This window comes from Notechis scutatus, chromosome 15 (assembly GCF_049901735.1).
Source record: "Notechis scutatus isolate UNSWTSFEM ecotype Mainland chromosome 15, rNotScu1.2, whole genome shotgun sequence".
NCBI classification, from domain to species: Eukaryota; Metazoa; Chordata; class Lepidosauria; order Squamata; family Elapidae; genus Notechis; species Notechis scutatus.
Genome location: NC_142023.1, coordinates 8,529,952 through 8,552,276, shown reverse-complemented (window position 1 = coordinate 8,552,276; position 22,325 = coordinate 8,529,952). Strand labels below are relative to the sequence as shown.

Below are 22,325 nucleotides of genomic sequence, written 5' to 3'. Positions count from 1 at the left end.
TTAACACCGCAGGACGGTGAAATCTCTCCCTTGCAAATCAGCAACTAAACGGCTTCCTTGATGGACTCCCGGGCACGTGTCGCTTCTCGGCAAGGCCACGTAGCAAGTTATTGTCTTGTTTTATGCCAGCCTCTGGCTGGATCTGCAGCCCCCTCCCCTTTTCTTAATGTGTCCCTTTGGGGAAGAAAAGGGCCATTATCCTTGCATCCTCTAAGTCATCCTTGCCAGCCCACCCTCCACACCAACTTTCAAGATACAACATACATTAAAAAAAACAACACACAACCAAACAAACAACCAGCAATCAGGCATTGAGAATGCCACTGGAATGGCGTTGAAAGCAAAAATAGCAACCGTAGTTCGTGAACTCTGGCAGCTGAGTTTCATGCCGTCACCATTCCCTGCGTGAATGACAGTTTTCTGGACGATTTTCCTCCTGCCAGCTGGTGGGGTGGGGAATCAGTGGTAGGATTCAAAACTTTTTACTACCGGTTCTGTGGGCGTGGCTTGGGGGGGGCATGGCTGGGGAAGGATATACTGCAAAATCCCCATTCCCACCCCCCACCCCACTAACCTGCTTTCCAGCTCCGTTCTCCCACGCAGGGCCAACCGAAGGAGACCCAGCCGATCAGCTGGGACTCAATGAGAGGCAGAGAACAGATGAGGTTGGCGGGGCCAGTCAGAGGCGGGATTGGCCGGATCTCCCAACTACTCAAAATGTCCATTACCAGGTCTTCGGAACCGGTCCAAACCAGCTGAATACCACCTCTGGTGGAGATGGAGTAGTTGCCAAGGAGACGTAACGTGCTCACTGCCCACCTCAACTGGAGACTGATCATTGGCCAGAATTTGAGATTGACTGTGTTGCAAGCATGGGACAACCCATTTGGAGAAAATTCTCATTTGCGTGTGGGGAACCATCTCCGAAAGTCATGTGGTTGATCGCTCTTATCGTCGGGCAGGACAGGACTCTGAACATACATAGAGCCTGTTCTGCAATATGTTTGCAGAGTTGGAAGGAACCTTGACCCTATTCCATTTCAGACAAACTTCCCACCCTTAATTTCATGGTTAGTTTCACTGTTGCTTGGATTTTGGAGGCATGTTAGTTGCTTCAATTAAAATTACGTTGGAGAATTTCAGGCTCCCTGTTTCCTTTGAAGTTCGTAAGCGCGTGTTACTAGTCCTCATGGCTGGTGGAAATGCAGGCAAATCAAACGCGAGATGGATGGAGCAGAATAGATAGGAAAAGGCCCCACTGCCCATTCCTTCGACAATCTATATCTGCTATGAGTATAGATATAGAATTGAAGAGGATTTTAAATGGGAGGGAATATTATTGGAAGGAGGAGGGTCAGCAGAAAGATGAGGCAGTAAGATTATACAGGTCGTCCTCAACTTAAGACCAACAGAAAAAAATGCTTTACAACCTGTAGTTTCAATGATGGTCCTCACTCCAACCCCCACAGTCACATGATCACAACTCAAGAGCTTGGCAACCTACTTGCCTTTACAACATGTTGCAGTGTCTTGTGGTCATCTAATCACCATTTGCAACCTGGACTCACTTAGCAACAATTGGCTTAATTGGCCACATGATTCACTTCACGACTGCCATAAAAATGGTTATAAAACTGGGGTCTGGCCGTTTATGACAGCACAGTCTTAGGATGGAATTTCTGGTCACAAATCGATTGTGACTAAAGAGGATTGTGGTTGTTTAGTGGGAAACATGCAGCTGTGGTTTTGGGATATGTTTTCCTATCGACTTAATCCTAAGTTTTCGCTCTGTGCCTGGAAAATAAGACCTGGGGACGAGTGATGAAGAAGAGAAAACGTGGTTTAATTTCCCAAGAGGCCTCAATCAATTAACATCCCCGATTGATTAATACGTCCTGTGATACGGATGCATCCAGCAAGCCAGGTTGTCCTGCCTTTATAACTTTGTCCTGTTTAGCCAGTCTCTTGAACCTTGCTTAATGCGGACGACAAACCTGATGAGGCGCTGGGCTTATCTCGCCCGGGAGGGCTACAGCACAACCGTTAACAATCTTATTTGCCCCACAAACAGGAGGAAATTAAAGAACCTGGGGCGAGGCAATTGAAACGGTAAAGGTTAGTTGTTAGGGCTCGATTATAAGAGCAAACAGCGCAGAAGAGGAATTGGGAGGTAGGCAGGGCAGGATGGATTTCAAAGCCAGATAAGGAACCAGAAGGCAATAAATCAGGGGCATGATATAACGTGGCCAGATGGCTTGAATCCTGGCACTGCAAACCACTGGCAACAATGCCAAGGGCCCTCTTGTGCTGCTGGGGGCATTCCCGGCACATGGGCCCTATGGAAACACGGAGAGACAAGCTAGATTTCCCCCAAAACTTAGAACCTGGAATCCTACAGCTGGAAGGGACTTTGGAGGTCTTTTAGTCCAACCCCCAAGGGGACCTTATACCATTTCTGACAGATGGCTGCCCAGTCTCTTCATCACTGTTTCTTCTTTTATTCCCGACCGGTTTTAGATTGTTTTCTTTTCAGTGACATAAGTTGCTTGTTTTGTTTATTGCGCAGTGAAGAGGCTGCCCAACTTCACAGCCTATAAAATTAATAAATATTTACAATATCAGCCGGTGGCAAACCTAGAATTGCAGCTCGTGCCCAGAAGATTTGCTAGCAAGCATTACCCATCAGTTGAGCTCAGCTCTAAAAATGGCAGGAACCGGAACAGGGCCGACCCGCCACGGGAGAGTTCAACAAATGCAAAAATTAAATTAATTTCAATGGAACCGTGGCCAATAATAATAATTAATAATAACAGAAAGAAAGTCAATCCGGAAATACGAGAGTCACAATCATTTCGATGAAAACGCAGTCACCCATAATAAAAGCAACTGAACGCAACGATTAATACACCGTTGAATTGTCTCCCCGCAAGTTGCTTTAGACTAGGGGTGTCAAACTCGATTTCATTGAAGGCTGCATCAGGGTTGACTTTGACCTGGGGGGGACAGCTTGATGTCACTCATTGAGGCTCCCTTTCCCAGGCTCCGTTTTGAGCCACTGTGGCCTCCTGCAGCCTCTGCCAGCGAAACGGAGCTTGGGAGGGCCACACGTGGCCCGCCTGGGCTCCATTTTCGGCTGTGATGGCCTCCTGCAGCCCTCTGCCAGCAAAAATGGAGCCCAGAAGGGCTGTGGGTTGCAGGAGGCTGTTGTGCCCCAAAATGGAAGCCTGGAGGGCTGCACATGTCCCTCCCAAGCTCCATTTTTGCTGGCGGAGGCACCGTGGGCCGGTCCTTCGGTCTTTCCAGGGCAGGCCCACGGGGTGCTTAGATCTGGCCCACCAGCCTGCCCTGGATCCAGCCCCCGGGCCTTGAGTTTGACACCCCTGTCTTAGACCCTCAAGAATGGGGTGCGCCTTGTCCTTCCTTCCCTGGTGCAGACCTACCTGACACCTCTCTCTCTCTCTCTATCTCTCTCTCTATCTATCTATCTATCTATCTATCTATCTTTGGTTGGATTCTTCTTCTCTCCCACAGGTTGTTTGCTGCCAAATGCAGTGGGTGCATGGAAAAAATCGCCCCCACGGAGTTCGTCATGCGGGCGCTGGAGTGCGTTTACCACTTGAGTTGCTTTTGTTGCTGCGTCTGCGAGCGGAAGCTGAGAAAAGGGGACGAGTTCGTCCTGAAGGAAGGCCAGCTCCTTTGCAAAAGTGACTATGAGAAGGAGAAAGACCTGCTCAGCTCCATCAGTCCCGACGACTCCGATTCAGGTGAGGCCCGGCCTTGCTTGGTTGGGCTTCCAAAATGCATCTCGATGGCCATTGTGTGGTGCAGAATGCTGGACCATTGTCTAAATCTGAGTTCAGGGCTCTTCTGATTATCATTTCTAATCATCAAAGTTTTCAACAAAACTTAGAATAATTTGGAAGGGACTTTGGAGGTCTTCTAGCCCAACCTTCTGCCCACGGCAGGAGATCTTCTACCATTCCGGACTTTCTTTGAGTTTGATGGGGTGGATGTACATGATCATAGAAAGGAACAGAATAATAGAATTGGAAGGGACTCTAGAGGTCCTCCGGTTCAACCCTCCATCTGTAGCTCAGGATAGAAATGTGAAGTCCACCGTTGAAGATTGATTAATCAATCTTGGCTCAGTAGGGCAGGAAAATTGATGTGCATCCTTACTATAGAGTTAACAGCTATTTCCTCTCCCTTTTTTGCTATTTCCTAATTAAAAATAATAATAACAGAAGAGGTAAATCCATCCACTCTAGTTTATAAACCTGGCCCAGTTGTGAGGTGTAAACCAGGTGATGTCATTTAGCCAAGCAAAGCATAGCTTCACTCAAGTGTGTGAAGCCGGCCTCTTAGCTCTGCCGTATTTGCACGATATATATATCAACAGTGAAAAGCGACGATGAGGACGGGGACATCAAACCGGCTAAAGGACAAATGACCCCTGGGAAGGGAGGCGATGACGGAAAAGATCCAAGAAGACCTAAAAGGCCACGGACGATCCTCACCACACAGCAGAGAAGAGCGTTCAAAGCCTCCTTTGAAGTGTCTTCCAAGCCTTGTAGGAAGGTAAGTTTCTCCTTCATCACGCCAACCAGTGGTGGGATTCAGACGGTTCGGACCGGTTTTCAAGAACCGGTAGCAGAGATTTTGAGTAGTTTGGAGAACCGGCCAAACCCACCTCTGAGAGGCCCCGCCAACCCCACCTCTTCTCCTCCTCCCATGGAGTCCCAGCTGATTGGCTGGGTCTTCTTTGGTTGCCCCGCATGGGAGAACAGAGCTGGAAAGCAGGTTAGTGGGGTGCGGAGGGAATGGTGATTTTGCAGTATCCTTCCTCTGCCACGTCCACCAAGCCATGCCATGCCCACCAAGCCACGCCCACAGAACTGGTAGTAAAAAAAGTTGAATCCCACCACTGATTCACCGATCTTTGCTATGAATCATTGGTGCAGTTACTCTGTCAGCACAGAAGATTCTCAACTCCATCCCAGGCATGATTGGGGTAACCTAGACTTATGGCTTATGGGTCCAGCTTGATTGTCTCTGAAAACCCCTCTTGTCATGCAATTGCCGTGTCTTCTATTTTCCTTCAGTAGGGTGGTTAAAAATTGGCATGCGTCCAACTGTAGTTGACAGCTTTTTCCCTTGAATTTCTGGATCTCGAGATACCCAGTTTGTTAGTGGAAGATAAAGAAATATAACCCCTATCTCAGCTTGCTGTCACACTTAGGGTTGATTCTTTGCCTGCCATTATCATTTCTTGGAAATCGGAATCTGTTCTGACCCAAGCCTTGTTCAAATCAAACAAACACAAAGTATATATATAAAGCAAACCTTTTTAATGTATCTCTGTGAATTCTGTTCATTCACAGCAAAGAGTAATTCAAAACTAATTGTCCCAGATAAGAGCAAGCCCTTTCAAGGTTGCGAAAGGCTGCCAAGAACACAAGATTAATTGCAGATAAATATTCTAAAACAAAAATCTCCAAACACGAAGCAGAACAGACAAGGCTTCCACAAGAACTTGGGGTTGAAAGAACTTCTTTGCTTCCTGCAAAGAAGCCAACCCCAAAGGCTGGCTTTTATCCCTTATGGGAGGAGCCATCACCTTGCAGCCTTATTCCTGACTCGCCGGTGCTGCTTCAGCTGCTCTTTCCTTCAAGCCGCCCTGCGTGCACGCACACTGAACACAGGCACCCCGGGGGTCCTCTTCGTCACTGCTGCCAGTGAACTACAACAGGACCAACCCTTGCCAGGTGGATTAAAAAGCGGGATTTTTGGAGGGTCTTGGCAAGCTTAGTTTTCTGTATTTGGCCTTTCTTGCAGGTGAGGGAGACTCTGGCGGCTGAAACCGGTCTCAGCGTTCGAGTTGTCCAAGTCTGGTTTCAGAATCAAAGAGCAAAGGTGAGACCTCAGGGAAGGCTACCCAAGCAGCCCCGCATCAACAGGGGAAGAACCGGAGGAAGCCCGGGCTGATTTTTGACTCTCTTTCTTTTCGCAGATGAAAAAACTGGCACGGCGACATCAGCAGCAGCAGGAGCAGCAAAACTCACAGCGACTTGGCCAAGGTAACTGGCTCAGAAAGCTTAAGATTGGTCATTTATTAATAAAAGGGACTATTGGTAGGTCCGGGTTGAAATGTGGAGTCCTTGGGGCTCTCTTGAGCCTGGTGGTTTTCTTGCAGGCATTTCATGACCCAATTCGGGAACATCATCAGTGCCAGAAGGAAATGGAACTGTGGAGTTGAGCGGGTTTATGGAGAGGAGGAGGAGGAGGAGGAGGAGGAGGAGGAAGAAGAAGAGGGAGGAGGAGGAGGAGGAGGAGGAGGAGGACTGTAAGGTCCTTGATGCTCTCTGAGCTTGGTTGTTTCCCTGTAGACGTTACATGTCCCAACCAGGTAACATCATCAGTGCTAGTAGGGAGTGCAGAGTTTGCACCTTGTAGCTTGCCCTACAGCCAGCAACCAGCAATCCATGATAAGCAGTTTTTCCTCCTGTCCCCCAAGGTTGTTCGTGCATCCCATTACAGAAAGTTAACCCATTTTAGGGTTCTGTGCATTTCCTGTTTTAAAATAATAGGAAGCTGTGCTGCCAGTTTTTGGCAACTGTGTATTCAATTTGGCAGTGTGGTTGGGGAAATTAAGACACCCCCACAGAGGGGAAAATATGGACATCAGGGCTGCAAATGTCCAGGGGTTACCAGTTGGTCACCCCTGTGTTCAAAGCAGCCTAATTGCCCACATTCTGTACGTTCCACCAGAATAAGCGTAATATGCCTTGGCACATTTTCAGCTCTTGCGCCCTGATAAATAATTGGCATTCGGCTCATCCTGTCTGCTTTGGGCCATGCTGGCACCATCAGGCGCCAGTCAGCCAGGGCTGGCAAAGTGCCACAGCAGAGACTGGACAAACCCAGGGCCCCTGCCCTGCCCACCTTGCAAAATCCTTGGAGCGAGGATGCAACGCCAACCTTGGCACAGGCATGAGAGAAGCAGGAGCTCTCGTCAGACAGGCATTGCCCAACGTCAGAGGGAGTCGGCTGGTGCCAGGGCCTCTTGGGAGTGGAGTCGAAAGAAAGATCGGGCGACTTCTCTTTCCATCCTAGGACGAATGAGTCACTGCTTTCAAATAACCCTTGGAGGGGGCTGAAAGATATGGAGCGGGTGGGGAAGGGGGAAGTTAGGAAAAATACTCCGCAGGGTCAAATCAAATCCAGATTCCAAATTTGAGCGCTTTGCCCAAGTTAAGGAAAGAACATTCACTTAGAGACTTCCTTTCTTCAGGACAAAAAGGATTTTGCCATAGTCACAGGAACGGAGTGGGTTGCCTGGCCTTTATTTAGGGACAAGTGGTCCCTGTGCAAGCATTGTGTACATGGTGGGATCCTTGATACTCCTTGAGCTGGGTTGTTTTCTTGCAGATGTTTCATTACCCAACTAGGTAACCTCATCAGTGCTAGAAGGGAGTGGGGTTTGCTCTTTGTTTATACACAGTAGTTTGTCCTGCCAGGGTTGATGAAGGTGTGGTTTTCTCCTTGGAGTATTGTTTTTTGCTTGATTTGTTTGTGTGGTGTTAACCCCTGTTTATCTGGTTATTGGTTGATGGGCAAGCTACTGAATATAAGCAGGGAGCTAACCCTACACTCCCTCACACGGATGATGTTTCCTAGTTGAGTAGTGAAATGTCTGCAAGAAAACAACCAAGTTCAGACAGCACCAAGGATCACACAGAACCGCTCTTCCTCCTCCTCCTCCTCCTCCTCCTCCTCCTCCTCCTCCTCCTCCTCCTCCTCCTCCACTCTGCAGACTCCACTCTCTTTAAGTACTGATGATATTTCCATTTGGGTCATGAAACATCTACAAGAAAACAACCAAGCTCAGAGACCACCAAGGACCCCACAGTCTTCCTCCTCCTCCTCCTCCTTCTCTCTGCAGACCCCACTTTCTTCTAGCACTGACCCCTAGTTGGGTCATGAAACATCTACAAGAAAACAACCAAGCTCAGAGAGACCACCAAGGAGCCCACAATTTAACCCTAAACTGCAAACATTCTCTTCCATTGGCTACTGTGTGCAGACTTCTCTCTCCAGTCTGCAACCTCACTGCTCTTCCTTATTCAGCATTGTCCTCTTTGCTTCACCATCTTCCGTGGTAGATGGAAAGTTGTTCTCTAGGAAAAAACAAAAACAAGAAGTAATAACCCAACAAATAGTTTTTCACTTCCTCTTCTTTTTCACGATCATTTGCTTCCTCTGCCTGGTTTGCAACCAACCCTCCTCCCATAAGTTATTTACACCTCTGTTCCTCTTTTTGAGGGCACCGTGAGCTAATCGGGGAATCACAGAATTGACACGATATGAAGTGGGGGGATGACATCACTTCCTACATAGGTTCTTCAGTTTTTCATAAGTAGGCTCCATAATCCCATCTGGATGACATGGGGCTGGTTTCCTAAAAATGTGAATCATTTCCGTTCTTGGGTTTCCCATGGTTTGAAAGAAGTTGGATATGAACAGGCTGTTGAGTCCTAACAAATATGGTTATTCTTTTAAGGTTGAACACAGTGCCATTCGCTGCCCAGAATCTCTGCCTATAAATTTTAAATAATAATAATAATAATAGACAAATGGACAAATTTGCCATCAGTCAATTGCAGAAGGCAGCTTTACTTGGAACAGCTTCCATCCTGCGGCAATATCTGTCTATCCAACATTTACCTATCCTAGGTCCTTGGTAAGGACTCGATAGATAGGCAAAAATGCCAAACCCAGTCTGAACATCTGGCTGACTGTGCGATTAATAATAATAATAATAATAATAATAATAATAATAATAATAATAATAATAATAATAATAATAATAATAATAATAATAATAATATCAGATAAATGTTCAGCTGACTGTTAATATTAATAAAAAAACATTGGCATTGACAAAATTTCTATCAGTCAATTGCAGAAGCTGTTTATTCATCCTGTGCTAAATACCTTTAAAACATCCACATCTGCCTATCACAGGGCCTTGAGAAGGACTCAATAGAAGGCCAAAAAGGCCAAATCCAGTCTAAACATCTGGCTGGCTTTGCAACCAACAACAATAACCACCACTGGCATTGACTCAATCCCCATCAGTCAATTGCAAAAAGGCAGCTTTACTAGGACCACGTTTCATCTTGACACAGTCCTTTTTTTTAACCCCATGAAATCACCACATCTGCCTATCCCAGTTCCTTGTGAAGGACTTGACAGCTGGACAAAAATGCCAGACCCAATCTGAACACCTGGCTGACCGTGTGAGGAACAATAACAATAGATACTTCTGGTAGGTTGACTGGGGGCCAAGCATTAGTTGGAGTTGTTTTTGTTTCTTTTACAGAAGTAATGTCCAACCGGATGGAAGGGATAATGACGTCTTACACGCCCCTTGCACCACCGCAACAACAGATTGTAGCAATGGACCAGAGTACCTACGCCACTGATCCTTTCCAGCAAGGTCTCACCCCGCCACAAATGCCAGGTGACCACATGAATCCTTATGGTAAGACTCCCTGGGAATCAGCTGCCATTGTCATGTGCAAGTAAGACCTTCAGAACATCTGTGGAGACTCTGAGATCTCCTGTTAACATCTGGAAGGGCGCAGAAGTGTTCAGAGAACCCATAGAGTGCAGTGGTTAAGGGTGGACTCAAGAAGCACCCGTGTTTGTCCATTCTTGGCTTGTGAAACTCACTGGATGGTTTCAGACTGGTTGATTTCTTTTTGCAAGGAAGGTTGTAGAGGAAAAATTGCTGCTTTTATCTCCTAAAGCAAAGCAAGAGAGATATCTAAATTCAGATATCCTATCGATTAGAGTATTTTTTCCGTCTTGCTTCCTTGCTTCGAGGTGACAATGCAGAGCTCCTAGGAATAGACAGATCAAACTCATCCTACGTATGTGTCCATCGGTGACTTCATTTTAATCCCCCCACTTCATTCTCCCAAAAGGATCCGAACACACATTAGAGAGTAGTCCATGGTAGTGAGAGCATTACAGGATCTGAAAGCTTCTTCTGCTCTTCCTTCCTTCCTCCCCTCCACTTGTTCCTCCACACCCCATTGGCAAATGTGGGGATTAAATCAGCTTCTTTCTCATTTCCTGAAGCAGCGATGGCTGTCAGAGGTTTTGAGCCCTGCCGTTGCCTTCAGGGCAAATGGCATTTCCTAAGGCTGTTTTCCCTTGGATTGCCATCGTTCTCAACTCCCATGCCAAGAAAGACAAGAAGAGGAGACGTAAATAAATGAATCAGTGGAGCCCAAAGGGCGTGGGGAAGAGTTACTTCTCCACCTTGGGCTACTGATGGCAGCAATTGACCTTTTGAAGGACATTTGTGCAGGGTTAGATGTTGACTTTGGTCTACCAGATCTCAGATGGGTTCCATAGTTGATCAGCTGCCCTCAGAGAAAACCCATTGCTTTGTTTTTGAGCTTAAAATATATATGAAGAACGGTTTCAGGAATTGGGTGTGTCTAGTTTAATGAAAAGAAGGATCGGGAGATGACACAAGGGCAGTCTTCCAATATTTGAGGGGCTGCCCCCAAAGAAGAGGGAGTCAAGCTATTCCCCAAAGCACCTGCATACAGGACAAGAAGCAACGGATGGACACCGATCAAGGAGAGAAGCCACCTAGAACCAAGGAGAAGTGAGGACAATTAACCAGTGGAATTCCTCGCCTTCAGAAATTGTGGGCGCTCCATCACTAGGCGCTTCTAAGAAGAGATTGGATGGCTGCTCGTCTGGAATGGTATAGGGTCTCCTGCTCAAGAAGGGGGTCGGACTAGAAGGCCTCTAAGGTCCCTTCCAACTCTATTATTCCATTTATCTCTGCATCCATTATGAAGCCAGAGTACGAAAGAGCCACAAAGAGTTAAACAGCCACATTATTCTAGTTATGCGCTTCTTATTTTAAGGAGGCCTGAAACTGGAGAAAGTCGGGGTGGGTCAGTAGGGACCAGCAATCCCAAAGGCTTCTCTTTTCACAACCACATCAGTGAGGAGGCGGCATCAGATGTGGTTTGGCAGAAAGCTGGTTTACCCGCTTGCATCCAGAGCTTTTTAGCATGCAAATTGATAACAGCTCTTATCGCACTCACAACAATGGTATGTGGGGGTAGAATGTCGAGATTCCCAAACTGGGGGTGGGAGGGGGTGGGGTGGGAGGGGGTGCCAGATGGGTGGCATGGCAATAGGAAAAAAAAACACCCCGGTTCACCTCTGTGGCTGGGCAAGGATTTGCTATTCCTATTTTGCCCTTCACCCATCAAGTCGTGTCTCGCATGAGATCCGGCTGCGTGGCTGCGTTGAATAATTCAGAGGTCTTCATGTTCAGCTCAGCTTTGTCCATCAGGTCTTAACGTCCCTGGAACAGATCAAAGCACTAGGTCCTTCTCTTCAGCAGGATGGTGTTTGGAGTCCTAGATCCAGATATAATGGCTCATTTTAATGTCAACTATCCTCACGGCGCCATTCCCATCTCCAAAGAGGTCCCGCATTTTAAAGCCGCTCAACCACTGGAATCTTTCTGCATTTTCTTTGAATAAAAGATCAGATTCCAACAACAACAACAACAACAACAACAACAACAACAACAACAACGATGATGATGATGATAATAATAATAATGAAAAGGCTGTATGGAGCAAGGTTTCTTCTGCACTTTTGCAACCGCTGCAGTTTCCAGAAGCAATCCGTGGGCCCTGTTGCAACAGAGTCACCCAGGGATCTAGTCCTCGTGATTTATCGCTTCACATCAGACTTCTAGGCAGCGTTTTCTAAGAATGGGGAAAAAAACTTCCTTGCTGCTTCAAACTCGGCATGATGTTTCATGCCGCCCTGATTTCAACATAGGGGACAAATGAGTTTGTGGAGCAGGTTACAAACAACGGCCGAAACGCACCTCGAAGAAACAACCCAGGAGGAAAAAGCAGCGGTAATGAGAAGAGCGGGGAGGAAAGCAGAGGCAAGGAATCGTCCTTCAGCATCCAGCTCTTTGTAGCCAATATAAAGAAGGAAAAGACGGTAGACGGGGCTGAAAGAAAGAACTCGTCCAGTTCTCAGCTGAGCTGGCGGAATATTTCTGCTTTTCTCTCCTCCGCTTCCTTTTCAAGCGATGGGAAAGGCTGCAGATGGGGAACAGCCCTCAAAGACCCAGGCGGATTTGCTGGAGTCCATTTCCACCCAATTCACTCCATCAGCTCCTTTCAGTCGTGCCCCTTGCCTGGCTGCGGCTAGGGCTGATGGGACTTGTAGTCCACCTCATTCCATGGACACTCTTGTCTCAAGTGGCAGAGAGACATCAACTGTGTCTCTTTCGCTTTGGGAAACTTCCTCGCCTGTTTTAGATCACCCTCTTCCTTGGTGATCAACAGAATGCCACGCTCCTGGCATTCTAGCCAAGTTTGCGTTGGGGGAAGGGGTGAAAAATGGAGGGGGGGCCTTCTCTCTCTCTCTCTCTCTCTCTCTCTCTCAACACGGGGGTTTCCCCTCTTGCAACCCCTCCCCATTTTCCTTCCAGTGGCAACTTTTATTGGCACTGACAAGTTTTGATCCTGGCATTCCTCAAAGCCACAGTTTCCTCTGATGGAATGCAAGATCATTTCTCTTTTGCCAGCTGGCTTGTCACAGATTATTTGCTTGTGTCAGATTAAAAAAAGGATCTTTCCTGGTCCTCCTCCTCTCTCTCTCTTTCTCTCTCTCTCTCCCTCTGTTTCTCCCTGTTTCTTTCTCTTTTTCTCTTTCTTTTTCTTTCCTCTCTTTCTCTTTCTCTCTCTTCTTCTCTCTTTTTCTCTCTCTTCTTCTCTTCCTCTGTTCTCCCTCTTTCTCCCTGTTTCTCTTTCCCCCCACTCTCTTTCTGTCTCTTTCCTTCTCTTTTTCTTTCTCTCTTTCTCTTTCTGTTTCTCTCTCTCTCTCCCCCCCTCATTTCAAACTGTTTTGAAATGTTATAGACTGCAAAGCAAACAATTTACTGGCAGAGAGCCCAACCATTTTTTACATCCCGCCCAATGATGCTATTTTAGTACCATTAAAATCTCCACCAAAGAGCCAGGCCTGTTTTTTTCCTCTTCATCTGATTCTTCAAGTGCAAATTATTCTGATTTTTTTTTTCAGCAGAGAAAATCAATACAGCACAGCCTTCCAAAAGATTATGACAGCTCAAAATGCACCCAGGGCATCTGAGTAGTATTATTGTTATTGTTGTCCTTATTATTCCCAGAAACCAAACACCCTGGAGATTTAAGATAGGCTTCTTAAAAAAAATTCTCCAATGCTTTAGTTTGCTATTCGCGGTCATTTTTTGGAAGAGAAGTATATCCAGATGTGGGAATCATGTGCAGAAATTCCTCCTGGGTCCACAATTCTACATTGCAGCTAGTAAAGGCCTTAACCAAAAGTTGGCCACGTCAATCCAGGTTTGCAGTGATGCAAAAATTGAAGCAGGGGTATTTCCAGCTCCCCAGATATTGCTAGATTTCTGACGTTACCAAAATCCCATGAATTGAGTTTGCCTAGAGTATGTCATTTTCAAGTTTAGTGTAGATGCAAATTCAGAGATGGAGACAGAGAAGCAGTAAAGTTAGTACAACAAGAAGAATTGGTCTCATCAGCCTTCTCCCAGATGTAACAGAATATCAGTGTTGGAAGGGACCTTGGAGATCTTCTAGTCCACCCGCTGCACAAGCAGGAGATTCTATACCATTTCAGACAAACGCTCGTCCAATCTCTTCTTAAAACCCTCAATGATGGAGTGCCCATAATTTTTGCTGTTCCATTGATTGATTGCTCCCGCAGAAATCCTTCCTTAGGTCCTGGGTTGATTCACTCCTTGATTAGTTTCCATCCGTTGCGTCTTGTTCTGCTTCCAGGTGCTTTGGAGAGTAGGTTGACCCTGTCTTCTTGTGGTAGGCCTTCAAGCATTGGAACACTGCTACCCTTTCAACCTGGAAGAGCCTTTAAAAAAATGGTACCTCCAACATAATTGGGACATCTAGCCCTTCTTTTCATTAAACAGGACACATTCCTGTCCATCTGAGAACAGGAGACTTCAAGACATATTCTTGGTAGCCTGTTTCCCCACGAGCAATCAGACTGCTGCGCATTGCGAAAGGGTTCTCCTGTACTGCCCTTCAAGGCCAACATTTCTTGGGTGGCACAATTCCAAGTTTTACATGGTGGACATCTTCAACCTTCTAAAGAGAACCATATCATGATAGATCTCTGTTGCACAGGAAGGGTTTAAAGCTGATGGAAATGGGTGTGCTTGTGTGAATTCCTTGCATGGGTGAAATCATATGTGGATCATATAGAATAAAATATTCTTTATTGGCCAAGTGCAATTGGACACACAAGGAATTTGTCTTTGGTGCAAATGCTCTCAGTGTCCATAAAAGAAAAGATACATCCGTCAAGAGTCAAGAATCATCAAGTCCAACACTTAATAATAGTCATAGGATACAAATAGGCGAGCGAATCATACTAGAAAACAGTCAATATAAATCTTAAGGATACAAGTGACAAAGTTTCAGTCATACTGTCATAAGTGGGAGGGGATGGGTGATAAGGAGTGATTTCTATGGAGATTCTTGGTCGTCCAGGTCATGGTTTTCCCAAAGTTGCTTTTCGCTTCTCCTCCTCCAAGAAGCTTCTTCAGAACTTCTTGGGTGAGAAGCACAAAGGAAAAAGCAAAGTCTGTTTGCCTTTGGAAAAGAAAAAGCAGTGTTGGGATATACATGGATCATCGTCTCAGACGTTTATAGCACCCTGTGTCAGTCAACCCAGCCTATTAACAGGTCTATATTCTGTTTTTTTTTTTTCTCTCTCTCTCTCCATCAGGAAATGACTCCATTTTTCATGACATCGACAGCGACACGTCTTTAACGAGCTTGAGTGACTGTTTCTTGGCTTCCTCGGAAGTAAACTCCATGCAAGCCAGGATAGGAAACCCCATTGATAGGCTGTATTCTATGCAGAGTTCCTACTTTGCCTCATGAAAAGGAACTGGGCAGGGGTGGGAAACCAGCCCCGCTCTTCCGAACTTCTTCTCCTGGACCGATGTCGTGAGGAGCTCCTTCCCGTTTTCCAGCTGAAAACAAGAAAATAAACCTCACACAGCCATATTTTTCTTCTTTTCCTCCACTCTGATATTGGTCACCTGGGATGACAAGGAGCATTAAGGCCCCGAGAAACAGACAGGCAAAGGAATCCTCAGTCAGAACGACTAAAAAGGACCACGCATCGCTCTCAAAAAGAAACCGAGGTTGCCAAGGGTTGGACCAAGGAAATGCCGATGCTCCTGTGGTTAGTTTCTTCTCGAACCCCATCATGATGGAGGCAGACCCTTCCCACCTGCCTTGCTTTGGGGGTCCCTTTCAACAGTGTTTTCTGCAGGCTGCCCCCGATGCAAAGTTGGTCCAAGCTGAAGAAAAAAAATTGGAGAGGACTGTCCCAATTTTGTTCTGCATGTTTCCTCTTCTACAACAGACTGAAAACCCTCGGGGCCACGGAAATGCTTTAGACAGAGCTGCGATTCCTAAAGCGACATTCCTTATTTCCCCTCGGGTTTTCTTTTCCTTTCTTTTACTCTCCATCAAACCAAATGGGAACCCCTCTTCACCCCGCCAAAAAAAAAAAAATATGGCCGCCTCTGGGGCCATTAAGTTATAGTCGCTGCACTGCCTGGAAATAAGGGGAGTGGGAATGGAGGAGAGAGGAGGTGGGGAAAAAACAACAACCCGGAAAATAATAAGAGAAATCGAGCCACGTCGTCATAATTATGACATTTCTTGGAGGGGAAGAGAAAGAGTCAAAAAAAGATGCTGAACGGGGAGGCAAAGTTAGATGGGCTGTAATGACAACCTTTACCTGGAAAAGCAATTTTTTATAAAAGGTAGGGCCAGAGATATTCTGGAGCACCCAATTTTATTTCAGGTTGTTCGCCATTCTGAGTGTATTAAAACTTAAAAAAAAAATGGTGAAGGAATTCAGTGCCAAATTTCATGTCTCCACATAACCTCTAGCTCTCTTAGCTTTGATTGGCAGTCATCTGTTGGTGATTCCCATTTGTTTATGCCGATTTGACAGCGATACCCTACAGATCCTTGCTTCGGGACACGTTAATTAGAGCCGACTATGGTTTGGATCTTTTCCCCCCTCGATGGGGTTAGAAGAAACCCCTTTCCTCCCCCACCTCCACTTATCCATCGTGTAATTGCAAAAGGCAAGCCGTGATGGCATTCTGTCTAGCTTTACTCATGATGGGCACTTATTCCAAAGCAGCGCTGTTATTCCCCAGCTGCTAGTCGAAATTAAACCTTGGCAGATGCAAAGATGTGAAACACTTTTTTTATGATGCTTGCCACTCAGAAATGCCACGGGGATTCCACGTTTGGTGACTAGTTAGGTCAGAGGGTAAGCCAACATGGGGCCCTTGAGAAGGATGTTGGACTCCTGCTCTGAGTCCTTTCTTTCCGTTACTGAGTTCCAGATGTTTTGGTCTACATATCCCATCAACCTCAGGTAGTTCAGCCAAGCTCCCATCAGGTATGATTGCCCTCAAATTTCATGGTTGGTTTTTATTACATTTTTCATTATCCATTTTGGGGAAACATATATTGGAGACAACTCTTGACCTCATCTCCTGCTTACGGACTTCTAGAAGCATCTGCTGAGCTACCCTGGGAATGTATTGGGGGTAGACTAGATGGCCCCCAAGTTCTGCAGAACTTTGATAAAATGTTTTCTATGTTCATAAAACAAGTTGTCAAAGTAAGGGTTCGCTTCACCAAGGTACACACCTCTCGAGTTGATCAGACTTTGTCAATCTGGAGGCTGTCGAGATGTGTGGAGTTTAATTCCTTAGGATACTCCAATTAGAGCAGCCATTGTTGAGTGTTGGATTCCAGAAACCTTAATAGTATCCAGATTTGAGAAAGGCTGAATTAAGGTAAAACTGAGTTTTATTGCTGAAATTTCATAGCCATTGCTGAAAATTTTGGGAATCAAGACCCGGAAATCTCAAAGTTGGGGAAAACTGACTTAGAGACTTAGGTTGAGTATTTGTTGGCAAGTTCAGTGCTCAAGTTAGAGGAGATCTATATAAGCCATGATCCTCTTACTGATTGTCTCTTCTTTTAGGGTCATGTTAGATTGATGCTAGCCACACGTTTTTGAAAGCAGAAGAATTCCAGGAATAAGATTTACAGGTAGTTCTTGACTTAACCACCTTTTGTTTAATGACTGTTCAAAGCTATAACAGGGCTGGGGAAAGTGACAACAGGCCCTTGCACTTACGACCATCCCAGCATCCTGACAATCCCATGAGCAAAATTTGGGTGCTGGCAACTGGCATATACTTATGACTGTTGCGGTGTCCTGGACTCACGTGATTGTCATTTGTGACTTTCCCAGGCAGCTTCCAGAAAGCAAAATGAGTGGCGGAAGCCAGATTAGCTGAACAACCAGACAATTTGCTTAACGGCCACGACAAAATAGATGGTAAAATTGGGCCTGACTCACTTATCGATCGCCTCACTTAACAAGGGAAGCTCCTGTCCCAATTTTGGTCAGAAGTTGAAGACTATCTGAGTTAAGTTCCTTTAGGTCTTTTCAATATTTATTTCTCATAATTTGAAGGCCAAGCACAAAGCAACTTTGGGTAGAAGGACCAGTTGTCCCTACTGGATTCCAACTCCTATTAGATCTGATCGGATCCTTATTATCGCCTGTCAGATCCAGTGATCCATGGTAAGGCTGTCACCCACAGGCACCTCTCCCTATAAGCATCTAAATTAGTCTCTCGCCCCCCCCACGATCGTATTAATGCATTCCAGAAGTTAACAATGTGTGAAAATGTACATCTTTTTCCAGTGTCTTGAAATTGCTGCCTACATCAACTGCCTTCTTAAATGACTTCAGGTAAGAGATTGGCGGCTGTTGTTGTTTTTAAAAATGAAATAAAATCCCAAAGCAAGACCCTCTTTGACAAAAGAAATACCACATCCTTTTGAAACCAAATCCCCTGGCAGCTGAGTGGTTACATAACTTGCCCACCTTAGCTTGCAACACACTAGTTGTTCGACCACCTTCATGGCATGAATGTCTTGATCTCACATGGATGCCATTCCCCTTGTTGCAGATGTTCCAAGTTCCATCTTCTGGACCTCCACAAATGTGAGAAGGTGGAGAACTTAGGAAAGACCTTCTGGCTTTTCCATAGAGATAGTTGTCCTCCAAATTGTGACCAACAGTAATCCTTCCCATCCAACATCAGTAAAATCTGCCATGGCCAACTCAACCATGGCCAACTTGGTGCGGCCAACTCACTGCAGGACAAGAGTTACACTAATACGAAAGAAATGGTGGAATAGACTCACTCAAGAAAGGATGAAAAAGGAGGGATGAAATGAAATACAAATGACAAAAATTGAAATATGTTTTTAAATTTATTTTAAACAATTAAATTGGATTGTTAAATTGTCCTGAAGTGAGTTGGTCATGGTAACTTGTCCCATTCCTCCAAGAATAACAGCAGATTCAAAGGCCAAGTTGACACTAGCAAAGCTATTCAAACTTGTTTTTCCTTTCCCCTGGTACCCTGGCTGAGATAAATGTCACTCTTATTTGTGGCATGGATGATTGCTCTCAGGAATCTGCTGGTTGTGTGGTTTTAACCTGGGACTTCAGGGTCAAAGGGTTGAAATCAGGCTCTTGACCTCCTCTTGACTTGAGGCTTACTCTTGCATTCTCGGGAGAGAATGCCATTGGATAAGTCAAGCAGACAAGAGAGCCAAACAGGTGGGCATGTCTGCATAAAACCTTCGTGGACAAATTTGGGTTGAAGTACGTGGAATGACAACCTGTGTGGGATGTCAGGTGGCCATTGCAAGCCATTTGTTTGTGCACTGCTTTTCTCTCCCTACAAAACACAGGCACACAGATCCACATCTTTCCCGTATTTAAATCGCGTTAGATCCAATAAGCAAAGAACGAGCTGAAAATGGTAATGAGGCGTATTTACAATAATATGAAAAAAGTATGATTTATTAGGCTGCTGTGCCTATAGTGGAGTTGATAAAGGGAGGTGGAAGGAAGGAATTGTCCTTAGAACATCTTCTAAAATGAACGTACCTCGCTTATTTCAGAGGGGATGTTGAGACGATGAGGAATTTTGCTATTTCCAAAGACGTGGTTAATCTATTCAGTAACGCTGCCGTGCTTCCCTGAAAATAAGACCCTGCACCGGGTCTTATTTTCAAGGAATGTCATCCTCTGACTCACCTCACTTGCACGTGTCGCCCCACCACCACCCAGCCTCCTTGTCACGTTTAGAGACCTTCAGGAACTTCTTCTTCTGTGGCCGGCAAGGTTTTCCTGAAGGCTTCTGCCTTCTGATAACAGAGCTCCAGATCGATCCGGAATAAAATGGCCCAGCAAGGGAGGTTTTGGGGTGTGCGAGGCCCGGCTACACCTGCCCAAAGGTAAGTAGTAGGGCAGCTCCACCCCCCACCATCCCCACCCTAGCTTAATTTTTACCCGTGCACCCTGGAGTGGGCAGGATCTTAATTAGGGCTTATTTTGGGGACTTACTTTCAGGGTAGGTCGTATTTTCAGGGAAACACGGTATTAATGTAATATTTACGCCACTTGGATATTCTCCGTGGCCACTGCAAAGTCAGTAGGGAAGCCAGATTCACTTAACAACCGTGGCAAGAAAAGTCATAAAACGGGACAAAACTCAGTACATGTCTCACTTAGCAACATCAATTCTTGAGCTTGGGCTTGATGGTGGTTGTTAGCTGAGGGTTGCCTGTATACCTCACAGATCTACCTACTTAGGAGATTGCTAGTAGACACCTCAGAAGTCTGCATTCAACAAATCTTGGGGGGGGAAAACTTGCCAAAATCTTAAAAGATGGATAAGCCATTTTTCTCCCACTTGGAGACCGGAGCTATCTTGCATCCCACCAAATTTCAGCTGAACGAAAAATAACCACCGCCAAGAAGTTATTGATATATTGCCTACGTTGATAAAAACACTACAATAATGGGAGAGTTAATTGGCCCGCAAAGTGATCTCAACTGAGTGCGACCCCTTCAATAAATCGTTCCAGGAAACCCATTTTGATCCACTCTGATCAAAATGTTTTCTCTTTTTATATCTGATTTACTCAGCCTCTCCTTGTACAGGTAGTCCTCCACTTGCAATAGTTCATTTAGTGACCATTCAGAGTTACAACGGCACCGGAAAAAAAGCGACTTAGGACCATATTTCACAGTTGCGACCTTTGAAGCATCCCTGGAGTCACGTGATCAAAATTCAGAAGCTTGGCAACCGGCATGTACTTATGACAGTTGCAGTGTCCCCGTCTGACCAGCAAACTCAATGGGGAAGCCAGATTCACTTAACAACCGTGTGATTAGCTTAACAACGGTGGTGATTCGCTTAACAACTGGGGAATAAAGGTCGTAAAACCGGGCAAAACGCACCTAACCGATCTCTCACTTAACAATGAAAATTTGGGGCTTAGTTGCGGTCATAACTTGAGGACTACCTGTATTCCTTACCATGGTGACCCAGGGCAAGTGGATGAGACACTGCACAAAAGTCATTTGATTTATGGTGTGTTGGGGGGGAGTGTTGTGTGTGTATGATTGCCTACACAAATGTGTTGTGTTTTTTTTACTTCACCCAACAAGCAGTTATACAGTATTGGAGCACTCCCTTTCGAAATGCCCCTTGGGGTGTTTTTCATGTCCTCTTGAATCGATTTTGATTCATTTCTATACCGAACCCCCTTTTCTTGGCGATCTTCCTCTTTAGCGACTGTTCTCTTCCACCGTCGTCTTTTCCACCAGGTTGAATTTGTCTCTTGGGCGTTCAAGGAAGGGGAAAACCAGCACTGGCAGAAAATCGCACCAGAAATTCTAGAATTAGCTTTGTTCAACCAGGAGTAGTTACCCCAGGGGACTAGATTAGGGAACGAGGTGGTAGTTGTGGGGGGGGAGAGATTTGGTTCCTGGGGGCACCACCCGACGTTGATCTGTGTGGCTACAAGGCACCAGGGAGTGCTGACAAAACGCTCCATTTGTTGATTCTCCTTCGCTTTCTTGATTCTTCCACCAGCTGGCCAGCAAGATAGGTCACTTCCAGGTTTTCAACTTCAGGGGCCCCCGCCCCAAATTTTAAGCTGCAAGAGAAGCAAGGAGAAATCAAACCCTTTGCTAAACTGCCCCGCCCGATCTCATCCTCAGTGAATGCTTCCGTTGGATTTCTGTCCAAGTGGCTCACTCCCCAAAAGATTCCCTATTGGGTATTCTTTATTTTTATTTTTTATTTTATGTTCCTCCCCAAGTCACTTTCCTCCCTTCCCTTCCCCTGTTTCTGTTTCACCACATCCAGTTGTATCCTCTGTATATTTATATATTCTATATTTATGTTAGCAAAATGTAGTATTTTGTAGCTGTTCCTGGTTTGTTTAACTTGTAAAAATACCGATGACAATGATGACGATAAAAATCATCCTTAATATCTCATTCTGACGCTCCCTGGCCTTTTTTTTAAATTTTTATTTGTTGGGGGTTTTTTGCCACCGGCCCCTAGCCTTGTTTTTCTGCCTTCTTAATTTAATGACTTGCCATTTCTTAAATTATTTATTAGTTGTGTTGTTGGGGTTTTGTTCTTTTCATGTCCACGTGGCCACAGCTGATGGTGTTGGACCCGTTTTGGTTTCTTCTCGGACAGCTCAAGCAATGTGATTCTCAAACTTCACGTATTTGTTTTTCCTTACGTGGGAGTGTGTGGGCGTGCACACGGGACTGAATGAGTGGAAGGTTATACTTCAGTATATTTGTAAATAAAAGCAACCTGTAAATGAAATGGATTATTATTATTATTATTTTATTCATTAAACATGAAACTCAGTCAACCGAACATTTAGAAATGTATCACAAATAATCATTGACTGGCACCGATGGTTGATATGAGTTGCTGCCATCATCCTAGGTATCAACCAAGTATCTATATATTATTATTATGACAGTATACACGGCAAACGAGATAACCATGCTGGGTTTCATATCACAAATCACTAGTCGAACCCTTCCCAAGTGTTTAGGACTGCGTGATGTATTGGCGGAGTATGCAAGCAGATCCCAGTAAGGTGGCCTTCTGCAGCTGACCAATGGTGATCTTGTCAGCGCCAATTGTTTTTAAGTGCTTGCCTAGGTCTTAATATATTATTATTATTATTATTATTATTATTATTATTATTATTATTATTATTATTATT

At 45.3% G+C, this 22,325-nt stretch overlaps 1 protein-coding gene across 5 annotated transcripts in view; it reads left to right on the top strand.

The window, feature by feature from the left end:
* LMX1B (LIM homeobox transcription factor 1 beta) overlaps window positions 1–21,913 on the top strand; it is a 102,060-nt gene extending 80,147 nt beyond the window's left edge. The window contains exons 3-10 of one of the 5 annotated variants that reach the window (XR_015745436.1): window positions 3,532–3,764; window positions 4,400–4,578; window positions 5,836–5,913; window positions 6,011–6,077; window positions 9,383–9,544; window positions 14,872–15,336; window positions 17,173–17,240; window positions 17,905–21,913. Coding sequence is in view for 2 of the 5 variants with exons in the window: in XM_026685738.2 (XP_026541523.1) it covers window positions 3,532–3,764; window positions 4,400–4,578; window positions 5,836–5,913; window positions 6,011–6,077; window positions 9,383–9,544; window positions 14,872–15,029 (877 nt within the window). In the remaining 3 variants the exon portion in view is untranslated. Of the gene's footprint in view, window positions 1–3,531; window positions 3,765–4,399; window positions 4,579–5,835; window positions 5,914–6,010; window positions 6,078–9,382; window positions 9,545–14,871 lie in introns of all 5 variants that reach the window. The other 4 variants (XR_015745435.1, XR_015745434.1, XM_026685739.2 and 1 more) reach the window with 4 other exon arrangements.
* Window positions 21,914–22,325: the final 412 nt, after the last annotated feature.